The sequence below is a fragment of the Protopterus annectens genome, chromosome 9.part0 (assembly GCF_019279795.1).
Source record: "Protopterus annectens isolate FY-2018-M chromosome 9.part0, PAN1.0, whole genome shotgun sequence".
NCBI classification, from domain to species: Eukaryota; Metazoa; Chordata; order Ceratodontiformes; family Protopteridae; genus Protopterus; species Protopterus annectens.
Window position 1 is genome coordinate 1,566,751,396 of NC_056743.1, and position 18,265 is coordinate 1,566,769,660.

Consider the following 18,265-nt stretch of genomic DNA (forward strand, 5'->3'; position numbering starts at 1 on the left):
GCCGCTGAGCAGGCACCGGCTTCTGAGGGTGTCTTCAGACCTCAACATTTTTATATCAAACCGATGAAAGCTGCAAAACCAAAGGCAAAGACACCTTCTAAAACTAAAAAAAAATGACGGCTGTGCCATGTGCACAGGCCTCTATGCCTAAAAAAGAGATGATCAAAATGGCTGAAGACCTTACTACCTTGATCAGGGGTACCCATCCTCCTCCAGATAAGAGGCCTAGGCAAGACATTGACTATAAATCATCAGATCTGATTTCTATTACTTCTGATTCCTCTTCTGATCAGGAATTGTCTTTACCTTCCTATGAGGATTCTGATGCTGAGGAGTCTATTCCATCTACATCTCCTCCTGAGGATTATTCATTTGGAGAAACCTTGCATACTTTGAGGGAGCATTTCCACTGGGAGAGTCAAGACTTCTCAGAATCAAAGCAGAGGCTCAGGGATTTCCTTCTCCCTCAACACGAGCCTTTAGCCATTCCTCCTGTTTTAGACATTGTGGATGATGTGTTTTCGGAGTCGAGCCTGACCCCTGAATCCTTACCTCCGGCTCCCAGTAAGCCTGACGGGTATTACAGGGTCCCTGACTCTCATAAATTTTTATTTAGAAACCCTGCTGCTGATCCTGAAACTATTTCACAGGGTCCAAAGGGAATTAAGGCCTCAACAGCAAAAAACCCTACCCCCTCCGACAGAGATTCAAGAGCACTGGACAGATGGGGAAAAAGGTTTATACGTCTGCAACCTTGGCAATCAAGGCCTTAAACTGTCAATTTCATATGCTTAAGTACCAACAACATGTTATGGGATTGCTGAAACAGAAAATGATTTCAGAATGGGCAGAAAATAAGGAATTGCAGGAATTATTGATTGCAGCTGAACAAGTTGGAAAGCATACTTTGCAATGTGGTTTTGATTCTTTAGAGGCCTCCTGCAGAGCCGCAGTTACTGGATCTGTGATTAGGAGGCATGCCTGGTTAAAGGAACAAAATTTGCCTGATCTTGTTAAAGCTAAATTGCTAGATGCACCTTTACAGCATGACTCTCTGTTTGGTATTAAGGCAGAAGAGGTTTTAAAGAAAATGGAAGACAAAGCTAAGTCTATGCAAACTGTTAAAGATTTCTTGCAAGTGCAGCCACCTAGATTCAGTAGACACTGGCCTACAAAAAATGGGTCCTTTCCTGTGTCAGACGGAGCTCAAAGGGGCAAATCCAGACGCCCTAAGGGTTCCAGGTACCAGGCTCAAGACTCATACAGGTCAAAGCAATGGGGAGCATCCACCTCCAAATCAGGAGGAGATGAAGTGCAACCCTACAGAAAGCAATCCCAATGACTTCCCTCTGCCTACACCAAGCACTTATCTTTTGGCAGCACCCATGGGTGAAAATTAGCACTTTTTGCTCAAAATTGGCAGTTAATAACCCAGGACAAGTGGGTACTAAACATCGTATCACAGGGATATGGATTCCATTTCCACACTCTGCCAATGACAAATGGTTGGCCAGATCTGCCAAAAAATCAATGGGCAGAGGCACAGAACCAGGTTACATCCCTCATGGATATGGGGGCCATTCAGACAGTACCAGAACAGGAAAAAGGACAAGGTTTTTACTCGAGACTGTTCTTGGTACCCAGAAAAGACCAGGCCTGGCGGCCAATACTGGATTTATCGATTTTGAACACATACCTGGACATTCCAAAATTCAAAATGCTCACTTTGCAACAGCTTCTGCCCATGCTGGGCAAGAATGCTTGGCTGGTGACTTTAGACCTAAAAGAGGCATACCTGCATGTCCCAATAAGATAGTCGTGCAGAAGATACCTCAGATTCAAGGCTGGCTTAATGCATTACCAATTCTCTGCACTGCCCTTTGGCTTATCTACTGCGCCCAGGGTCTTTACAAAGTGCCTGGCGCCAGTAATTGCATTTTGCAGACAAAGAAGTATTCAAATATTTCCTATTTGGACGACTGTCTCATTCAAGCAGAGAACAAGGGCACTCTTCTATGTCACCTGGCGTTTGTGAAAAGGCTTCTAACATGCCTAGGGTACACAATAAACGAAAAGAAATCACAACTGGTACCCTCTCAAAAGATGACATTCCTGGGTGCAAGCCTGAATACACCTGCCCAGATGGCTTACCTCACGCCAGACGAACAAAGGCACCTGACTACTTACTTCAAACTGATGGCAACAAAAACCCAGTCTTCTGCAAGACAAATTCTGCAGGCTCTGGGCCTCATGGCATCCTGCATCCTACTAATTCCGTATGCAAGACTGCATATGAGGAAACTACAATGGTACCTAAAAAGTTTATGGAGTCAACATTCACACAGTCTGGAAACAATGATTCCTCTCATCCCCTGCCTGCAACAGGAGTTTCTATGGTGGGCAAAGGCCTGTCACCAAAACACTCTACCCCCCTGCCAGCCAAACCTTAGCAACAGATGCATCAGATTATGCCTGGGGAGCCCACATGGCAGGAAGATGCATTCAGGGCATATGGGCACCAAATCAAAAGCATCTACATATCAACCAGAAAGAGTTGCTAGCTGTTCAAAATGCCCTAACAGCCTTCAAGGACTTACTTCATCCTGGACAACTATTGATAAAGACGGACAACACCACAGTCGTGGTATATAAACAAGCAAGGGGGCACACACTCATACCCCCTTTGCAGATTAGCCATGGCAGTGTGGGACACAGATTTGACCTACCAAATAAATTTTCAAGCTCAATTCCTGCCAGGAAAACAAAACACTCCGGCAGACGATTTAAGCAGAAACCGTATGGATCCTCACGAGTGGAAACTAAATCCACAAGTCTTCAGCATGATAGCAACCAAATGGGGGAGCCCAGACATAGACCTATTTGCCTCTCCTCAAAATTATCAACTGAAAAGATTCTGCACAAGGACTTATCACAGACAAGCATAGAAAGTGGACTCCCTGTCCTTCAGTTGGTAAAACCTATCAGTTTATGCCTTTCCTCCTCTGCCTCTTCTACCCAAGGTCCTCCTAAAAGTCAGACAAGAGAAGCTAAAGATGATATTAATTGCCCCGGATTGGCCCTGTCCATACTGGTGCCCAATCCTAAGGAACTTGTCTCAGTACCTAGCTTGGACCTTGCCTCAAAAACCACAACTACTGTCCCAGCAAAACAATCAGATCATGCACAATCAACTACAGACTCTGAACCTGGCAGCATGGTTAATCCTGTAATCATACAGATGACACCTCTCAGTAAAGCTGTGATGGATGTTATTTTGGAAGCCAGAAGGCCTAGTACTAGAAAAGCTTATGCTGACAAATGGAAGAGATTATGTGCTTGGAATCAAGCACAAGGAACTGATACAGCAGAACCACATATTCCTCAGATATTACAATACTTAACTGAGATGCTTGACAAAGGCCTATCTTTTTCATCAATCAAAATCCATGCCTCTCTCATTTCGGCTCCAAAGCCACCAACTTTTTCTCATCCTTTACTAAAGCAGTATCTTAGAGGAGCCAAAAATGTAAGGCCTAGAAGATCACCATTACCTGCATGGGACCTCAATTATGTGTTGGAAAAGCTCACCCTGCCTCCATTTGAACCAGCTGCTACTGCTGATATAAAGTTCTTGTCTTGGAAGACAGCTCTGCTACTAGCAATTACTTCAGCAAGAAGAGTTTCAGAGCTACAGGCCCTTGTGGCTGTAGAGCCTTTTATCATATTTTACCCAGACAGGGTGTCTCTGAGGACAAATCCTACCTTTATGCCTAAGTTGGTTTCCAGTGTGACTCTTAACCAAACAATTCACCTGCCAACTTTTTATCCAAATCCGCAGAACAAAGGGGAGAGAATTCTGCATTTCTTGGACACACACAGACAGCTAAAATTCTACTTGAGCAGGACTAAAGCTCTAAGAAAAATTGAGCAATTACTAGTGTCATATGCTGCAGGATCAGAAGGAAAGGCTATATCAAAGCAGACGATTTCAAAGTGGATAAGCCATTGCATCCGTTTCTGCTACTTACACCATGGCAAACCTGTGCCCAAGGGCATTAGGTCTCACTCCACCAGGGCTGCAACTACTTTAGTAGCCTTTCTCAGAGGAGTACCAACCAAGGGCATTCTAGAGGCTGCTACTTGGAGTTTACTCTTAAGTCCAGGGCAGGCTTGGCCACCGCAGTGCTGCAGGGCCTTATAGCCTCACCTAATGCTGTTTAGCTCCAGCCTCCCAACCATAGCTTTAGGATTCTACCCAAATGTAATGACTGCAACAGTGAAACACAAAGAACATAGTACAGTTGTGTACACTTACCATAAATGTAGATGTTCGAGTGTATTCACTATTGCAGTCCAGGTTACCCTCCCGCCATCCCCCTGTCATTCTACAGTTTATCTTTCCTTCTCTATCTTCTACAACCTATGTGGTGTATTTGCTTGTAGATGAAGGTAAAGTTTATATTGATGCATGTATATATATATATATATATATATATATATATATATATATATATATTTAGAATATTGCTACCTTTTTGGGGGCACCTGACATCTGGGGCAAGAAAAACTAAAGAAAATGGTGTCAGCTGTATGTTTTATACCCCTGACCACCTGACGTCATGGAATAGGAGACAGCAACCGACGCAGGACCCGAGACTTTGGAATTCAGGCCGACTGAGGGCAACCTGCCAGCAGATTACCCAAATGTAATGACTGCAACAGTGAATATACTCGAACATCTACATTTATGTAAGTGTACACAACTGTACTTTCCCCCACTTAGTGTCTGTCCAGGAATCTAAACTCTAAAGCTAAAGTGGCTATTGTCCTGGAATAGCTGCCAGACCCTTATACAACTCACTTACCTTGTACATATGTCAAAGTGGCTGCTTCTGCTGTTTCAGCCTGTCTATCCATGGGTTCTCCTGCCCTTGTATTTCAGCTGTTGAGCATTTTTTTAGGGAGGTTGTACATGTAAGCCATGAGGAAAAAGATGTTGCTCAACCATAGGATCTTAATTGTGTTTTAAAGGAATTGACCCTGGTGTCTTCTGAACCAGCTGCTTCTTTCCAGTTTTTATCTTGGGAGGATGCTGTTTTTGGTACCAAACACCTTTACTAGGAGAATTTATGAGCTCCGAGTATTAATGTGCAGAGAACCTGTCATGGTATTCCACCAGGACTAGAGTTGCCTTTTTGTGCAAACAGTACCTCTAAACTCTCCAGGTTTCCACAGAATATACAGATTTTTACCTCGTATTTTTAGTCTGCTCCTCATAAAATTTGTGTTTTTCTGACAAACTACTGAGGATTGAAGTCACTAAAAAATGACACACATTTCAGTTTGAGACTTCATAATCTTCAGAAAGTGCAAGCTAGCACAAAATATATTATTTTAATAACATCACAAGTTTATAAGAGCAGTATATAAAATCTGTCCCTATTTTTGGTTGTTTCTTTGTCCCCTTGTGTTAGGAAATTGAGAGGTATGGTGCAAACACTGCTTTCATGCTAAAGGTGTTCTCTGAGCTCTCTCTCAGTCAAGGCCATTAACATGACAGTTTTTTTTTTCTGATCTGCAGAACAAAGGGGAAGGGGGACCCTCCATTCCCTTGATGTTCTAAGAATTTTAATTGCACAGGACTAAAGAATTTAGAAGTAATCAGCTAATTGTCTCCTTATGAAAGGTGAAAGAAGGGAAGCCAGTAGACAAACTTTCTAAATGGATTGCTCATTACATTTCATATTGGTGTACAGCTCTTGGCAAATCTGTTCCAGGAGATGTCCGAGCCTGTTTCACTCAAGCCTCTGCTACCACTGCACTGGCTATTTTGTAAGCAGGAACATGGACTTCTCTTTGCACATTCTGTAGCAACTGCAGTTTAGGCATATCCTGTAAGACCAGGACAGGATTTGCCGCTGCTCTCTTGCTTTGCATTATCATTTGATTGCACGTCTTTAATCACCCGGTTTCCTTTCTCCCACTGGGAATTTTCCCAAAAAAAGAGGACTGCAGCAGTGATGAACATAGTCCAGTTATGTTAATAACGTGCCATAAATGTAAATGTTTGAGTAGATTCACTGTTGTAGTCAAGCTGTGGCCCCCAACCTATCTCGTCCTGTTGTTTAACTGCTGCTGTATTCTTTTCTCCCTGGGTTGAGATGTAATCTTAGTCTTCTTATCCACATTTTCCTCTTTCATCCCTGAGGCCTCTTTCCCTTTTTTCCTGGACCTACTACTTGAAAAAGGAGATTGGAGTTGCCTGGGGTGGACTTGAGTCACAGATGGCTATTACCATGTGGCCCACTTATATTCTGACATCAGGGCCAAAGTCAGGGACAGATTTTAATTATGGCTCTTATAAACTTAAAAATTTGCTAGAATAACAGGTTTTGCATTAACATGCATTTCTTGAAGGACATGGAGACTGAAACTCAAATGTCTGTCATTATTTAGTGAATTCAGTCCACCATGATTTGTCCCCCCTTTCAAAATGAGTAACAGTCCCAAAATGTTAGGCAAACATCGGGATGTGTAGAAATCTAGATAGATGAGATGTGGTGGTGGTGATCCACTAGTTTTAGACAAGACAAGAAAGTTTTGCAGATGGAATTGGCCAATGCACCTTTAATATTTCTAACATCCTTGTGGTGGGGGAGGTAGCAGCCAAGGTCCTGTGGAGAAGGTAGGGCCTGGAAATCAGAAAGTCCAATCAAGCTACCTCTAGGCTGGAATCCTAAAAGTGAATCTGTTTGAACATCTGCATTTATGATAAGTTCCTAACACAACTGTGCTTTTACTCCTGTCAGTCCTACTTGCTTTACCGTATTGTTTTTGGTCGAGTATAGCCATTCCTGCCTTATTTGTAAGGCCACAAGATAAAAAAAAAAGTCCTGCTTGATTGATTTGATTGTACTGAGGTGGTTGACACCTTGTGGATACTGAAGTGGTGGTATACGTCCTGTTAGTGACTGAAAGGTACATCCATATTAAGGGGCAAACTGCTACTTTGTCTTCTTATTTTACTTTTGCTTCAACTAATGTCATTATGACACAGTTGTATAGATGAAACAAAGAAGGTTTTGTATTAACTTAATGCATGACAATCTCAGTCTTGTGGCCCATTTTTGTGTACCTGAATTCATGCTGTGCTTCTTTGCATGCTGTCATCATCTGATAGTACTAATGTTGACAGATGTTAATTCTGTACTATTGAAATGTGCAGAACACTTTTACTAATGGTTTCAATATTAATTTTATTTAGAAGCATGTAATAGGTTAGGTAATTGCTGATATATTGCTGTATTGTCCTCTCTTTGTGTGCTACTGCTGTTTGCTCATCTTGAGGCCACAGTACCAAGGTTTTACCTGTGAATAAAGTTCTTATTTTGGCTATATTGTTTTATATATTTTATGCATTGATTCAATTACTCTTGTATGTGTGAAGTAGCAACTGAAATGAATCTGAACCAGTCAGCTCATTCGTCTGTATTTATTTTTCAAGTATTCGAATTTGAGTACTCTGGTTAGGTGATAACCTTCTTTATTATAACAGAAGTGCAAAGGCAGTGCAGGTGTCATGCTAATAGAATTAAGCCCACCTGTAAGGATGACTAGCTTTCTGACTTCTTTGACAAGGGTTGTGAAGGCAGAAGTGTAATATAACAGTGCCTCTTTGCATGACTGTTTAATTCAGTATTTTTTTTGTCTTAACTATCCCTGAATGACCTTTAAATCTGCAACAAAGACATCAGAATCACAAATATTTTATTAATCCCACAGGAAATTGCCTATGTTACAACTGCACAAATAAACATAGACACAACATAGACCAAACACATATGTTACAATTAGATTTGACAACTTATGTTACCCCACATATATAACAGCAATGCCTGACGTAGGTACACTGTTATAGTAGTGACATGAAAGGAGGAGGCTCTTGTGTTAATTACCACTTATACTAAGATATGGGGTGTTGCACATTACGATACTTTTTAAGTTATAGCATATTGCACAAAGGATAACTGCATTGATGATTAATATTGCATTGAAAAAAGACAGAGAAAAAGGACGGGGGGGGACATGGGTAAGAGTTTAACATTGCACTATGTGGTCTCTTTCAGTAGTGGGGGTGGTGCTAAGACAGTAGGAGGCATTATAGAGTCTGATGGTTGTGGGCAGGAAGTATTTCCTGTGATGTTCAGTGGAGCATTTTATGCTCGTCAGTCTCCTGCTAAAGGAACTTCTCTGTCCAGCCACCACGCTGTTGACTTGGTGGTCAGTATTTAGTCACGCTGACATTTTTCTCTTAGCCACGGTTTCAAGAATGTCCAGTTCTTCTCCAACTATTGAGCTAGCCTTCTTTACCAATTTATTGAATCTGTTTGCCTCAGCCTTCTTTATGCTACTACTCGAGCAAGTCACTGTGAATATCAGTTTAATATGTGGCAGTCGTGAAATGTGGTTTCATGATCTGCACCACTGACCACCAGGTACTACGCAGAGAAAAGTTTTAATTGCTGGCTTCCTTGGATTTCACCAAAATCAGACTGAGCCCAGTGCCTTCTAGAATAGTCTTATCAGTAATTATAACTAAAACATTTTTCTGGAAGGGATTAATGATATCTTTGTAGTACCAGCATCTCATCGCAGTTTGTACAGTAACGCTGCCACCAGCTATGCCACTTTGGCACATCCGAAACACAATATGGTTAACGTGTGGCTAAAACAGTCGCTCTTCGAAAGGCAGGATCCAGTAGTTGTCATACCAGCTCAATACACACACCCTTTAATAATTTAAACTACCAGCTGCAGACTTTTATTACTGAATAATACAGTTCTTTACCTGAAATGTACAAAAAATAAGCAGCCTTCTTTGTATAAATAAACTATACAAAGATAAATGACTTTCACTGACAGGTGGCATAAGGAAGAATTCCAGTATACTACTTATTTCTACCTGTAGCCGAATCTATACTTTTTCTGTCTGCCTATGACTTGTATGTCTGAAGAGCAGTTGCACAATTTCTCAAATAATGGACCTTCTATTATAAACTCTGTGTAGGAATACAGCCCACTTGTACACATTTCATAAGTAAGGCAGAGAAACTGAATTACCCTTACTTATGTCTGACAGTGCAGAAGTTTACGGCTTTGCTGTCTTTATGCTCTGCTTCTTGAAGTCCCTCCTACTTCTGTTTCCTTGTTCTGTGACTCTGAGAAAGTCACTTGGGCAGACTGTGCTCCCTAGTGGACCCTGGGTGTATAAAATTAAATTAAAATGTGTAGTCTCCCAGGCAGTCGTTCCTGTTTGGATTAAATTTGAGTGATGATATTTCCACAGTCTTAACTATTGGGGAAAAATAGAGTAGTTGCTTTTGTCAAAGTAAGCAAGCAGGCTAATGTCCAACTTAGGTAATGCCTTCTTTGTACAGAAGGAATTGCAAATGTGTATGCACATTTGAAAGCTAGAATTTGTGTCAGTTTCTAACAATTATGCTGCATTTGCACTAGAGGCAATTATATGCCTGGTACAATTTATATTTTTAACTTTCTGTACATGTGACTACTGTAAATCATGTAGCACATAAAAACACCTTTTATTAAAAAGTGTTGTATTTGCTTTAGCTTAGTACTACTTGTATGCTGTTGCTGTATCTTTCGGCTTTTCCCGGTTAGGGGTCGCCACAGCGGAAATCCAGTCCGCTAATGATTGGCAGTAGATTTTTACGTACCGACTTGCCAGGCCTGATGCACAACCTTCAACAAAGATACGAGCTTAGTACTACTTGTATACAGTAACAAAATACTGAAAAACATTAAAGAGCAATTCTGTCAGAGCTGCTGCTTTATTTAATGCTTTCTTTAGAAACTGTTTTCAGTAGATATTTATGTAGGGTCATCTCCCAAGTACCCTTACAAAGCACTTATAAGCCGGATGTCACTTCCAGATGCAGGTTGTCTTTGAGGCCTCAGTGCTTAAGGGCATGATTTCTTAGTGCAGTCCCTCAGAAAGGTAATCTGTAGACTCTGCCCAAGCAGTTCCTGCAGGTGGAACTCTGGTATTGGATATGAAAGTTAGTTACATAGCATAATGCTGGATCTTTTTTGTAGATGTCTACCCTCAAAAACCAACCCTTTATCATTCCCCTGCTTTGCAATTTATTTATATTACATATTTTTCACTGATAGTAAGGAACACCGGACCCTGCTAGTTGATCTTTGTAACTGATAGAATGTTGTGCCTGGGACACTTTTTTGTTTACAGTTATTGTGGCATTCTGACAGCTTTAGGAGATTGGGGAAGTGTGGTGTTGGCCAGCACCTGGTAGATTTTGCAAGTGCTGTGTACCTTATCAGAAATGTCAGGGCTAATGCACTTCATCCCTTGGGAAGAGGTCCTATATTTGAGTTTTTCTGACTAATACGAATTGTAAGGGGGTTGATGCCTCCAACAGATCCAGTCAAAAGGGGGTTAAGGTGGAGGCAGTAGACTTTCTTACTAATGGAACTAACAGAAAACCCTTAAATAAAATTCCTTGCCACAAAGTGCATCTGTTGACTATAGATCTGGCTGAGAAAAATTAATGTTGGACAGTGCACAGGAACAGTAAATATATAAAACTGAATTGTGCGTGTGAAAGAAATATGAAGGCGAGTGTTTTCCATTATAGCTCTTTTTTTCTCGATCAAGAACTGGATAGACAGATGGAAGCCGTACATTATGCTGTAGGGGGTATGGAGTTGACATCTTGAAAACCGCTAAGTCTTTAATGAGTTCTACTCACAGAGCTAGCTTTATGTTGTAACTGTAGTTCATTTTTGTGGGAGAAGGACTGCTTTATCTGCAGTGCTTTAAGCATGTAGCATTTGCTGTATCTACAGACAAAATCAAGTCATATTATTAGAGCTTCTGTTAATTTCAAAGCAACTTCTTACAGTCTGAAAGAACTCTTAACAGTATTTTAAATCTGTTCCTTCCTGTTGTCAGTCTAACAATGATTTTAGCAGTACTTGGTGGCAAAATAGCAGATTCCTGCAGCTGTATGACTTTTCACAGGTGTATGGTACTTGGTTTGGCACAGCACAGTGTAAATATGTTCTATATATGAGCTGCTCATGTGCTAAAAACGAGAACTGTAGAAATCCCAAAAGCTAAACCACCTAAGATGTGAAATGTTATGTTTTCGAACCATGTGTAGCTTTGAAAATTGATGGTCTGATACTGTCTTCCATACACTCAAAAGGAGCAGATAAATGTGGTTGAGGAAAAGGGATGTAGGATTATGGAGAAACCAGATCATGAATCTTTTATTCACTATGGATAACTGAAAGTTTAAAGTAAATATTAACTAACAAGTTAGATTTTTTTCAAAATGATTGACTTTTGAGGACACACACAGATTTATGCCCATATATCAGTTTACTGTAAGACCATAACCTGAACAAAGTGGTGATAATTTGACAATAGAAAGGTTAATTTAGAAGTGAATAAAAATATTTGTTTAAATGAAGAGCATACTTTATGGGATATGGCTGAGAGGACTAGCACTGCGTTGCAGAATTTATAAAAAAAAAATCTTGTTAAAAATATGCATGGAAGTAAATGATTGATTACCCCAGACTTAAGAATTCGTTTAACAATAAATGCTAAACAGGATTATCAGGATTGTACCTGATTATATAATCTGTAAGGGTTGAAATGATGGCAGGCATCTGCATAGCTGTTTAGTGGAATGAATTTGCTGATAACATATGGAAATAGTTGTCTTGGTGATTTATGCAAAAGAGGAAGATGTTCTTTTTGGAATGTTTTGTAATAATAAATGACTGGAGGATAGGGGCTGGTAAAGAACTGTAGTTAAGATGTGATGGTCCTTTTAACCATTTTGTTTTCAAGTCCTAACTTAGTTATCCTCCCGCATATTGTATTTAAGTGCTTTGTTGAGAAGCTGTCTGGAAATAGAAAGTAATGTACACATTTTTATTTTCTGCAGGTGGAAGCCCCTTTTATACCAAAGTGCAGAGGTCCTGGTGACACCAGCAACTTTGACGATTATGAGGAAGAAGAAATCCGCATCTCAGTTACAGAGAAATGCGCCAAGGAGTTTGCTGAATTTTAGAAAACTGAAGGAGCACGTGAGAAAGAGACAGCTTGATTGGGAGGGGGGAGATCCTTTGTGTTCTCTGTGGAAAGGAAACGTGCAGACAGACTGGCTGGGAGCAGAGTCCATGCCGCTGCTTCAACCAGGCCCACGCATTCCATCTGATGGCGCAGCCTCTTGCCACGAATGGCAAGTGACAAATAAAATGGACTCTAGAGTACCCCCTCCCTTGCACCCTTATTCACCTAGACAGGACCTTGCACCCTTTCCACCATCACCTCCTTTTTCCCCAGTGCATAACCAGTGGTGTCAAGTATAGAATGACTTGAACTACTGGACCAGAGGTTGGGAGGAGGGGGAGGGGTGGCTGAAGCCACTGAACGAACTTGCAAAATATGCTTTCTATCTCTGCTTTCTCGTTCAGTAGCAAGAGATGGACATACGCCCCCTCCCTTCCTCTAGCAGGGGGCAGGTACTGCTGCGGAAGCTTCATTAATATGCAGATAAGACTGATCTAATTGGTATCTCTTGGATTCACCAGTATGGGGCAGTTAAGAACAAAAAAAAATCTCCACAGGCACAATTTGTCAAAAAATGAAAAATAAAATTGTGATCAGTGGTCCCCTGAAAATTCTCAGCTGGGTACTGGAAATTAATTTGTTTTAAGTGAACAATTGGCTGTGTCGAGTTTGTACATTTGTCTAACAATAATGTCATTTGTAACTTCCAAGACAGTGGTTTTGGAGAAGCAGATAACCAGTTAATGAGAAGATGATTTACCCTTGGGAGCCAATGAGATCTCAGGGTTTTTAACATTGATAAACCTCCTGCAGCCATGTGCAGTGCCCCAAAATGTGGTCATATGTGCTTTCCTGTTTGGTTTTTTTTGTTTTTTTTTTTAACTGAGTCCTGTCTGTTTCTTCACTGCTACCAACTGTTATTTTTTTAACTGATGTACAGCCATTTATAAATGGTACATGCACTACACAGCCACACAATATTTGAAGAGGTGTCCTTCATAAAGTTGTGCTTTATGATTTCTTGTTGGCAGAGTGTGGTACTGTACATTTGAATACTCCTTTGGGGGGGGTGGAAAGTTTATGCATCTATCTACAAGCATTATGAAAATAAATATGTCAGCATTTTGCCACATGTAGCCACAGTTGTAATATGTTTGGACCAGAAAGTGCCACAGGATTGGTCCTTCTTGGAGATAATCTCATAGCTGAAGTCAGCCACCCAAACCTGTCCCGTGCATTGAGTCTTGAAAGGATCCTTGATGAAGTAAACCTGGAGAGAATATATTACCTTTCTTCAAAAAAAGTTCTGCTGCGCTGATGTCAAAGGTTGAGGTCTCTCTTTTTTTCTGCATAGAAACCCACTTACAGCTTCTTGCATCTGAACTGTGCACTCCTGCCTTACCCAAAAAGTACATAAAGATGCAAATGTGGACAGAAAATTGGGGAAGCAGTGTCTTGAGTATAGAGAACAGAAGTGAGTTTCTACCAGTTTACTACTTTGCTTTAAAAATCATTTAACAGAAAGAAATGTCCAGTTACCAGATGGTGTATGTAACTCCCCCCCAAGAGGAAATCTGTTTCTTAGGATATGTGCCACCAGCTCACCCCAAGATCATATTTGTACACTTTGCAAAAAAAGCTGTTAAATGCATGGGACCCCATATTTCCTGAAGTTGCACACATCAGAAGCCAATTGGAAAGCTTCTAGGAAGGAGAAAACAAGCTTCACAAATATTCCAAAGCTAAAACAAATCTAGAAGGTACCACTTGGTATGTAAGCCAAGAATTGTTCAAACTCCTTCCCTCAAAAGACCAGCCATTAGCAGCTCAGGTAGATAGGACCTGTGATTGACAGTAATGTTACTTAGTAACAACAGAGGTAATTATTCCACTAATAGCAATTTTATTTTAATTATATGGATTTATCCACACTTTGTAGTAAATTTTGTGACATAAAATGCAGATATCTATTAATTGCATTGTCATAAGATTGTAATTGCATTGCAGTTACTTTGTAATTTATTATTACATTGTGACTGTGTTGCAGTTTTGTTTAGGAAAGATTGTCATTACATTGTAACCACATTGCAGATGCCTTGCAGTAGGAATGTAATTACATTGTAACTGCATTGTAGTTGCTGTGTAATAAGTACCTGTGATTACACTGTAATTGCATTGTAGTTACACCATTTGTTGAAAATGATCCATGTTGGCGTTAATATGGAATTGTGACCCAAAATAAAGTGTTTCCCCTGGTAGTTATTGAGCTGCCAGCACAAAAATGTATTTCTCTCATTTTCTAGAGTTGATTTTGACAGTTGTAAATGATGACTGTTGAATTGTTGTATTTTAATTATGTACATGTACTGCTGATGCACACCACTCTGTATATCAGAAACTTAAGCTTAGAATGGTATTCTGAGACAGAATGGGGCCCTTCTGTACATTTTGGTTGCTGTTACTGCTACTGAATGTTTTTTGTTCAGCTCTTCCTAAGAAATAACGTACAAAATTTAACAGCTTGCCTTTGATTATTACCAAGGTAGGTCATTCCTTCATACTTGAAAGATATTTTTATTTTAGCCTGTTCTTAACTTAATCGGTCTTGCAGGCATTTTACAGATATTTGGGCTGCTACCTGATTTCATTGAGCCCTCTTTTGTAAATGGGACACTTCTGTGCTTTTGTCCCTTTTCTTTGAGTTGATGCAGCCTCAGGTGGTTAAGTAGGGACAGAGGCCTCTAAATGGGAGATTTTGGGGACCTGTCACCTGCTTTATCTAGAACAGTCTTTTTAATAGTTTTGTTTTGCAATTTAGTGGATGTATTCTGCCAGTGAAATGGGATTCTCTTAATTTGTCCTTATAAATTCAGGGCACTGTCTTGCAGCATGTTAAAACATGTAGAAATACTCTTAAGTAAATTTCTAAACTTGTGAACTTTGAAATTATAACATTACCATTAGAAATTATAGACTGTTTAGAAGACTGCTATTGTACATACACCGTTCATATATGAATGAATGACCACATTAATGATACTTGATTTTCAAATTCATGCAAAATCATGCACTTGTAAAATTCTGACTTCATTAATAAATTTTAATAAATTTAGTCAGTTTAACGTCAAATCTGATGATAAAGGATTAGAGCAATATGCCTGTATTATATCAGTTGAAAGTCTGGCTGCTGTGACTCAAGTTTAGCTTCCTTTAAAGTACCATTTGTAGTACCCTTCTGGGAGTACGTTAGCAGCAGCATCACATGTTCCCCATCAGGTCTGAATATCGAGTGTTCTGTTATGCATCTTAGTTCTTTTCTCAGCACGTAATACAAATTCATAATTTTCTCTGAAGTTCTGTTCTTAATTCTTGCTAATTGTCTTCAGAAGTGCATCTTTTCCTGAAGGAACTTTGACTTTGAAAATACATTTTATGAAGTGTGCATAGGCTTACTTTATTTCAGCAGCAGATTAAGGAAGTTAGCAGTCAGGATTTCCTGGGACATCCTCTGCCATTTTGATGTTTTTTTCTTGTTGACAGGATTTACCTTTTTGCTAACAAGTATGTCTACAGTTAATGGCAAATTGCTGATCTAACAGTGAGGACTCTATTCTGTGCATACTGAGGCTGAGCTCATCCTTTTCACCAGTCAAAGTCTGGACTTTATTATTAGAAGTTCCCATGTTTAGGTGTGATCTTGCTTTGATGACAACATATGCTGTTATGTAATACATTAATTATATAAGCACAGTCATTATTTTTGTTGCATTTGCATACTGTGGACCTGTGTTCTTTTTATCATTGGTGAAAGTAGCTGCATTTATGTCCCTTTGTTTTAAAGTTAATAGCAATTCGTTTGCAGTAATCATGCATCAGCCCAGTCCAGGTGGCTTGGCGGAAGTTTTCTTGGGACTGCAGGGAATTTCCTCTTCTGTCTTGAAAAGAAGGCTGGAGTTTCAGTACTGGACACTCAGTTTGGAAGCCTGGAATAATTCAAGCCAACTCAGGGAATGTCGAGGGACATGGCTCATCACTGTTTATCTGAGAGTTGCTTATTCTAGTCTTTCGATAATAGCAATGAACCAGAGGGCCAGGAAAGGCGTGCTTCTTGCTTTCACCTTGGAATGTGTATTTTGGGGTGATTGCTGCATCCATCCTCTGATTGGTCTTCTCAGGCCTGGGAATGTCAATACTAATTTGTAGTTGCATCCTCTCAAGTCATCTGTCCACTTTTTAATGGACATTTAGGCAGAGGTTTTTTCTCCATCCCAGATGAAAACTCATGTGGATTTCATATTTATTGCTTGTAGGTTCAGAGGTTCTTACTAGGCAGTTGATGGGGTAGATGATTTACAGCCCAGCCCGTTTGTATTCCAGTGTTTTCTACCTTCCTCCATGACCAGAGCTGGGATGCATTTGTAGTTATTTTGCCCGTTTGTCCGTGTTGTGTTTCAAGAGAATTAGGATGCTACTTGATGTGAAGGGGAAGTCTTTTTCCAGGGGAGAGGAATTCTTTGTGAGATGCATCTTTTCCTCCAGTAGTTTCTGTTTATGTTTTGATACAGGTTTAGACCTCTTGTATGGGTGTTCATAGTCTTACAGGTTTTGCAAACATGTATGATGTTATTGAAGACAGGGTCATTTGAAGCTCGTTAGGCAAAAATTAGGATACCTTTTAGAATTCCATGCATAACAGAAAAAAGAGAGCTTGTATTGTGTTCTGCATAGGTTATAGAACTAAGACCCTTAATTTTCTTAGTGAGGAAGTGTTGTGCGACCTTTGGAGTTGGTGCATGTAACTGGACAAGTCTATCCCAAAGGTAGCAGTATATTTTGTTATGGCTCTAATGAGAGAGGCATAGTGGGGTTATGGTAACATCTTTGAACCTAGAAGATATGCTTTTGGAGATTGAGCTAAGTAAAAGAATTTTCTAATGACTGGATACATAGTAGCCAAAGAAGAGTTCATTGCCTACAGAAGTACCCAGGTCTCTCTTAACTGTTTCACTACTCAGGCAGGTACCATAAATATGATCGGTGGATGTCTGCTCATGATGATCCACTTGTTACTATTAAATTTCAGCCATGGCCATGACATTATCTGCTTGTATATGTTAGCCCCTCTTCAAGGATTTTGGAATCCTCTAGAGAGTTGATGACTCTTCAGGTTTGTAATCATCAGCAAACTTGGTAGCCAGAAGAACTTGACATACACTTTGACTTTTGTGAAATGTATACTAAACAGGAACGTTCCCAGTATTGAGGCCTGGGGAGAGGGTCCCATTAGAAACCAGCCTTTTAGAAGAGAATGTACTTTCAGTCTTAATATAGTGGGTCCTGTCAGTGAGCCAGTTTGCTATCCAGTGAGTTACTTAAGGGTTTTTGTGTAGTTTAATTTGTCTGTAGTCAGTGTGAGGTGATATCAAAGTCCTTGTCCAGGTCAAGGTAGTCTGTATGTGTGCACCAGTTTGAGCTCATCCAACACCTCAGTGACATCCTCCCTTCACCAACCCAAACGTGTTTAGGTTGCAGTAATGTATTCCATTGTCTTACCGATAAGGTTAATACTGAAATTTCCAGAATCAGTGGTGGGGCCAGCCTTGCAAAGAGGGGGGAACTGCAGATGTTCTCCATATATCTGGCATGAAACCAGATGAGAGGTCGAGGTTGAACAGGCTTAAGAGCAGATCAGTGAGACAGTATTTCATACTGAGGAAGCACAATGGTACATTATCAGGTACCACAAAACTCATGGGAGGGGGAGGGCATGATGCCCTGAGCAGGGAGGCTAAAGGGGAAGGGGAGAGAAGTTTGAACTGCATTGTCTGCCAGTATGTTTGCTATGACTTCAGGAGCTGAGTGGGTATTACCCAACCTGAGTTGATATATATTTTAATTTTTTTATTTTATTTTTTTGGTTACCAAGAAAGTGCAGCTGGGTGCTTGTCAGTGGAGTCCTGTGGAGAAAAATCTCCATAATCAAGAATTTAAAGAATAATACATTATACAATCACAATTGTCACGTTGTACACAGATACCAAGACATTATATATGCATAAGAGTAATATATAAAACATTATATATTTGCTGATAATAGTAAAACATGATAAAGGCTCCTGATTATACTTAATACATATT

General features: G+C 40.1%; 1 protein-coding gene across 3 annotated transcripts in view; it reads left to right on the forward strand.

Moving 5' to 3' along the window:
- Window positions 1-15,239, forward strand: part of LOC122812185 (cAMP-dependent protein kinase catalytic subunit alpha) — a 1,510,797-nt gene extending 1,495,558 nt beyond the window's left edge. For all 3 annotated transcript variants that reach the window (XM_044084507.1, XM_044084506.1, XM_044084508.1), the window contains exon 10: window positions 12,000-15,239. In XM_044084507.1, coding sequence (XP_043940442.1) covers window positions 12,000-12,125 — 126 coding nt within the window. In that variant the 3' untranslated portion in view covers window positions 12,126-15,239. The remainder of the gene's footprint in view (window positions 1-11,999) is intronic.
- Window positions 15,240-18,265: the final 3,026 nt, after the last annotated feature.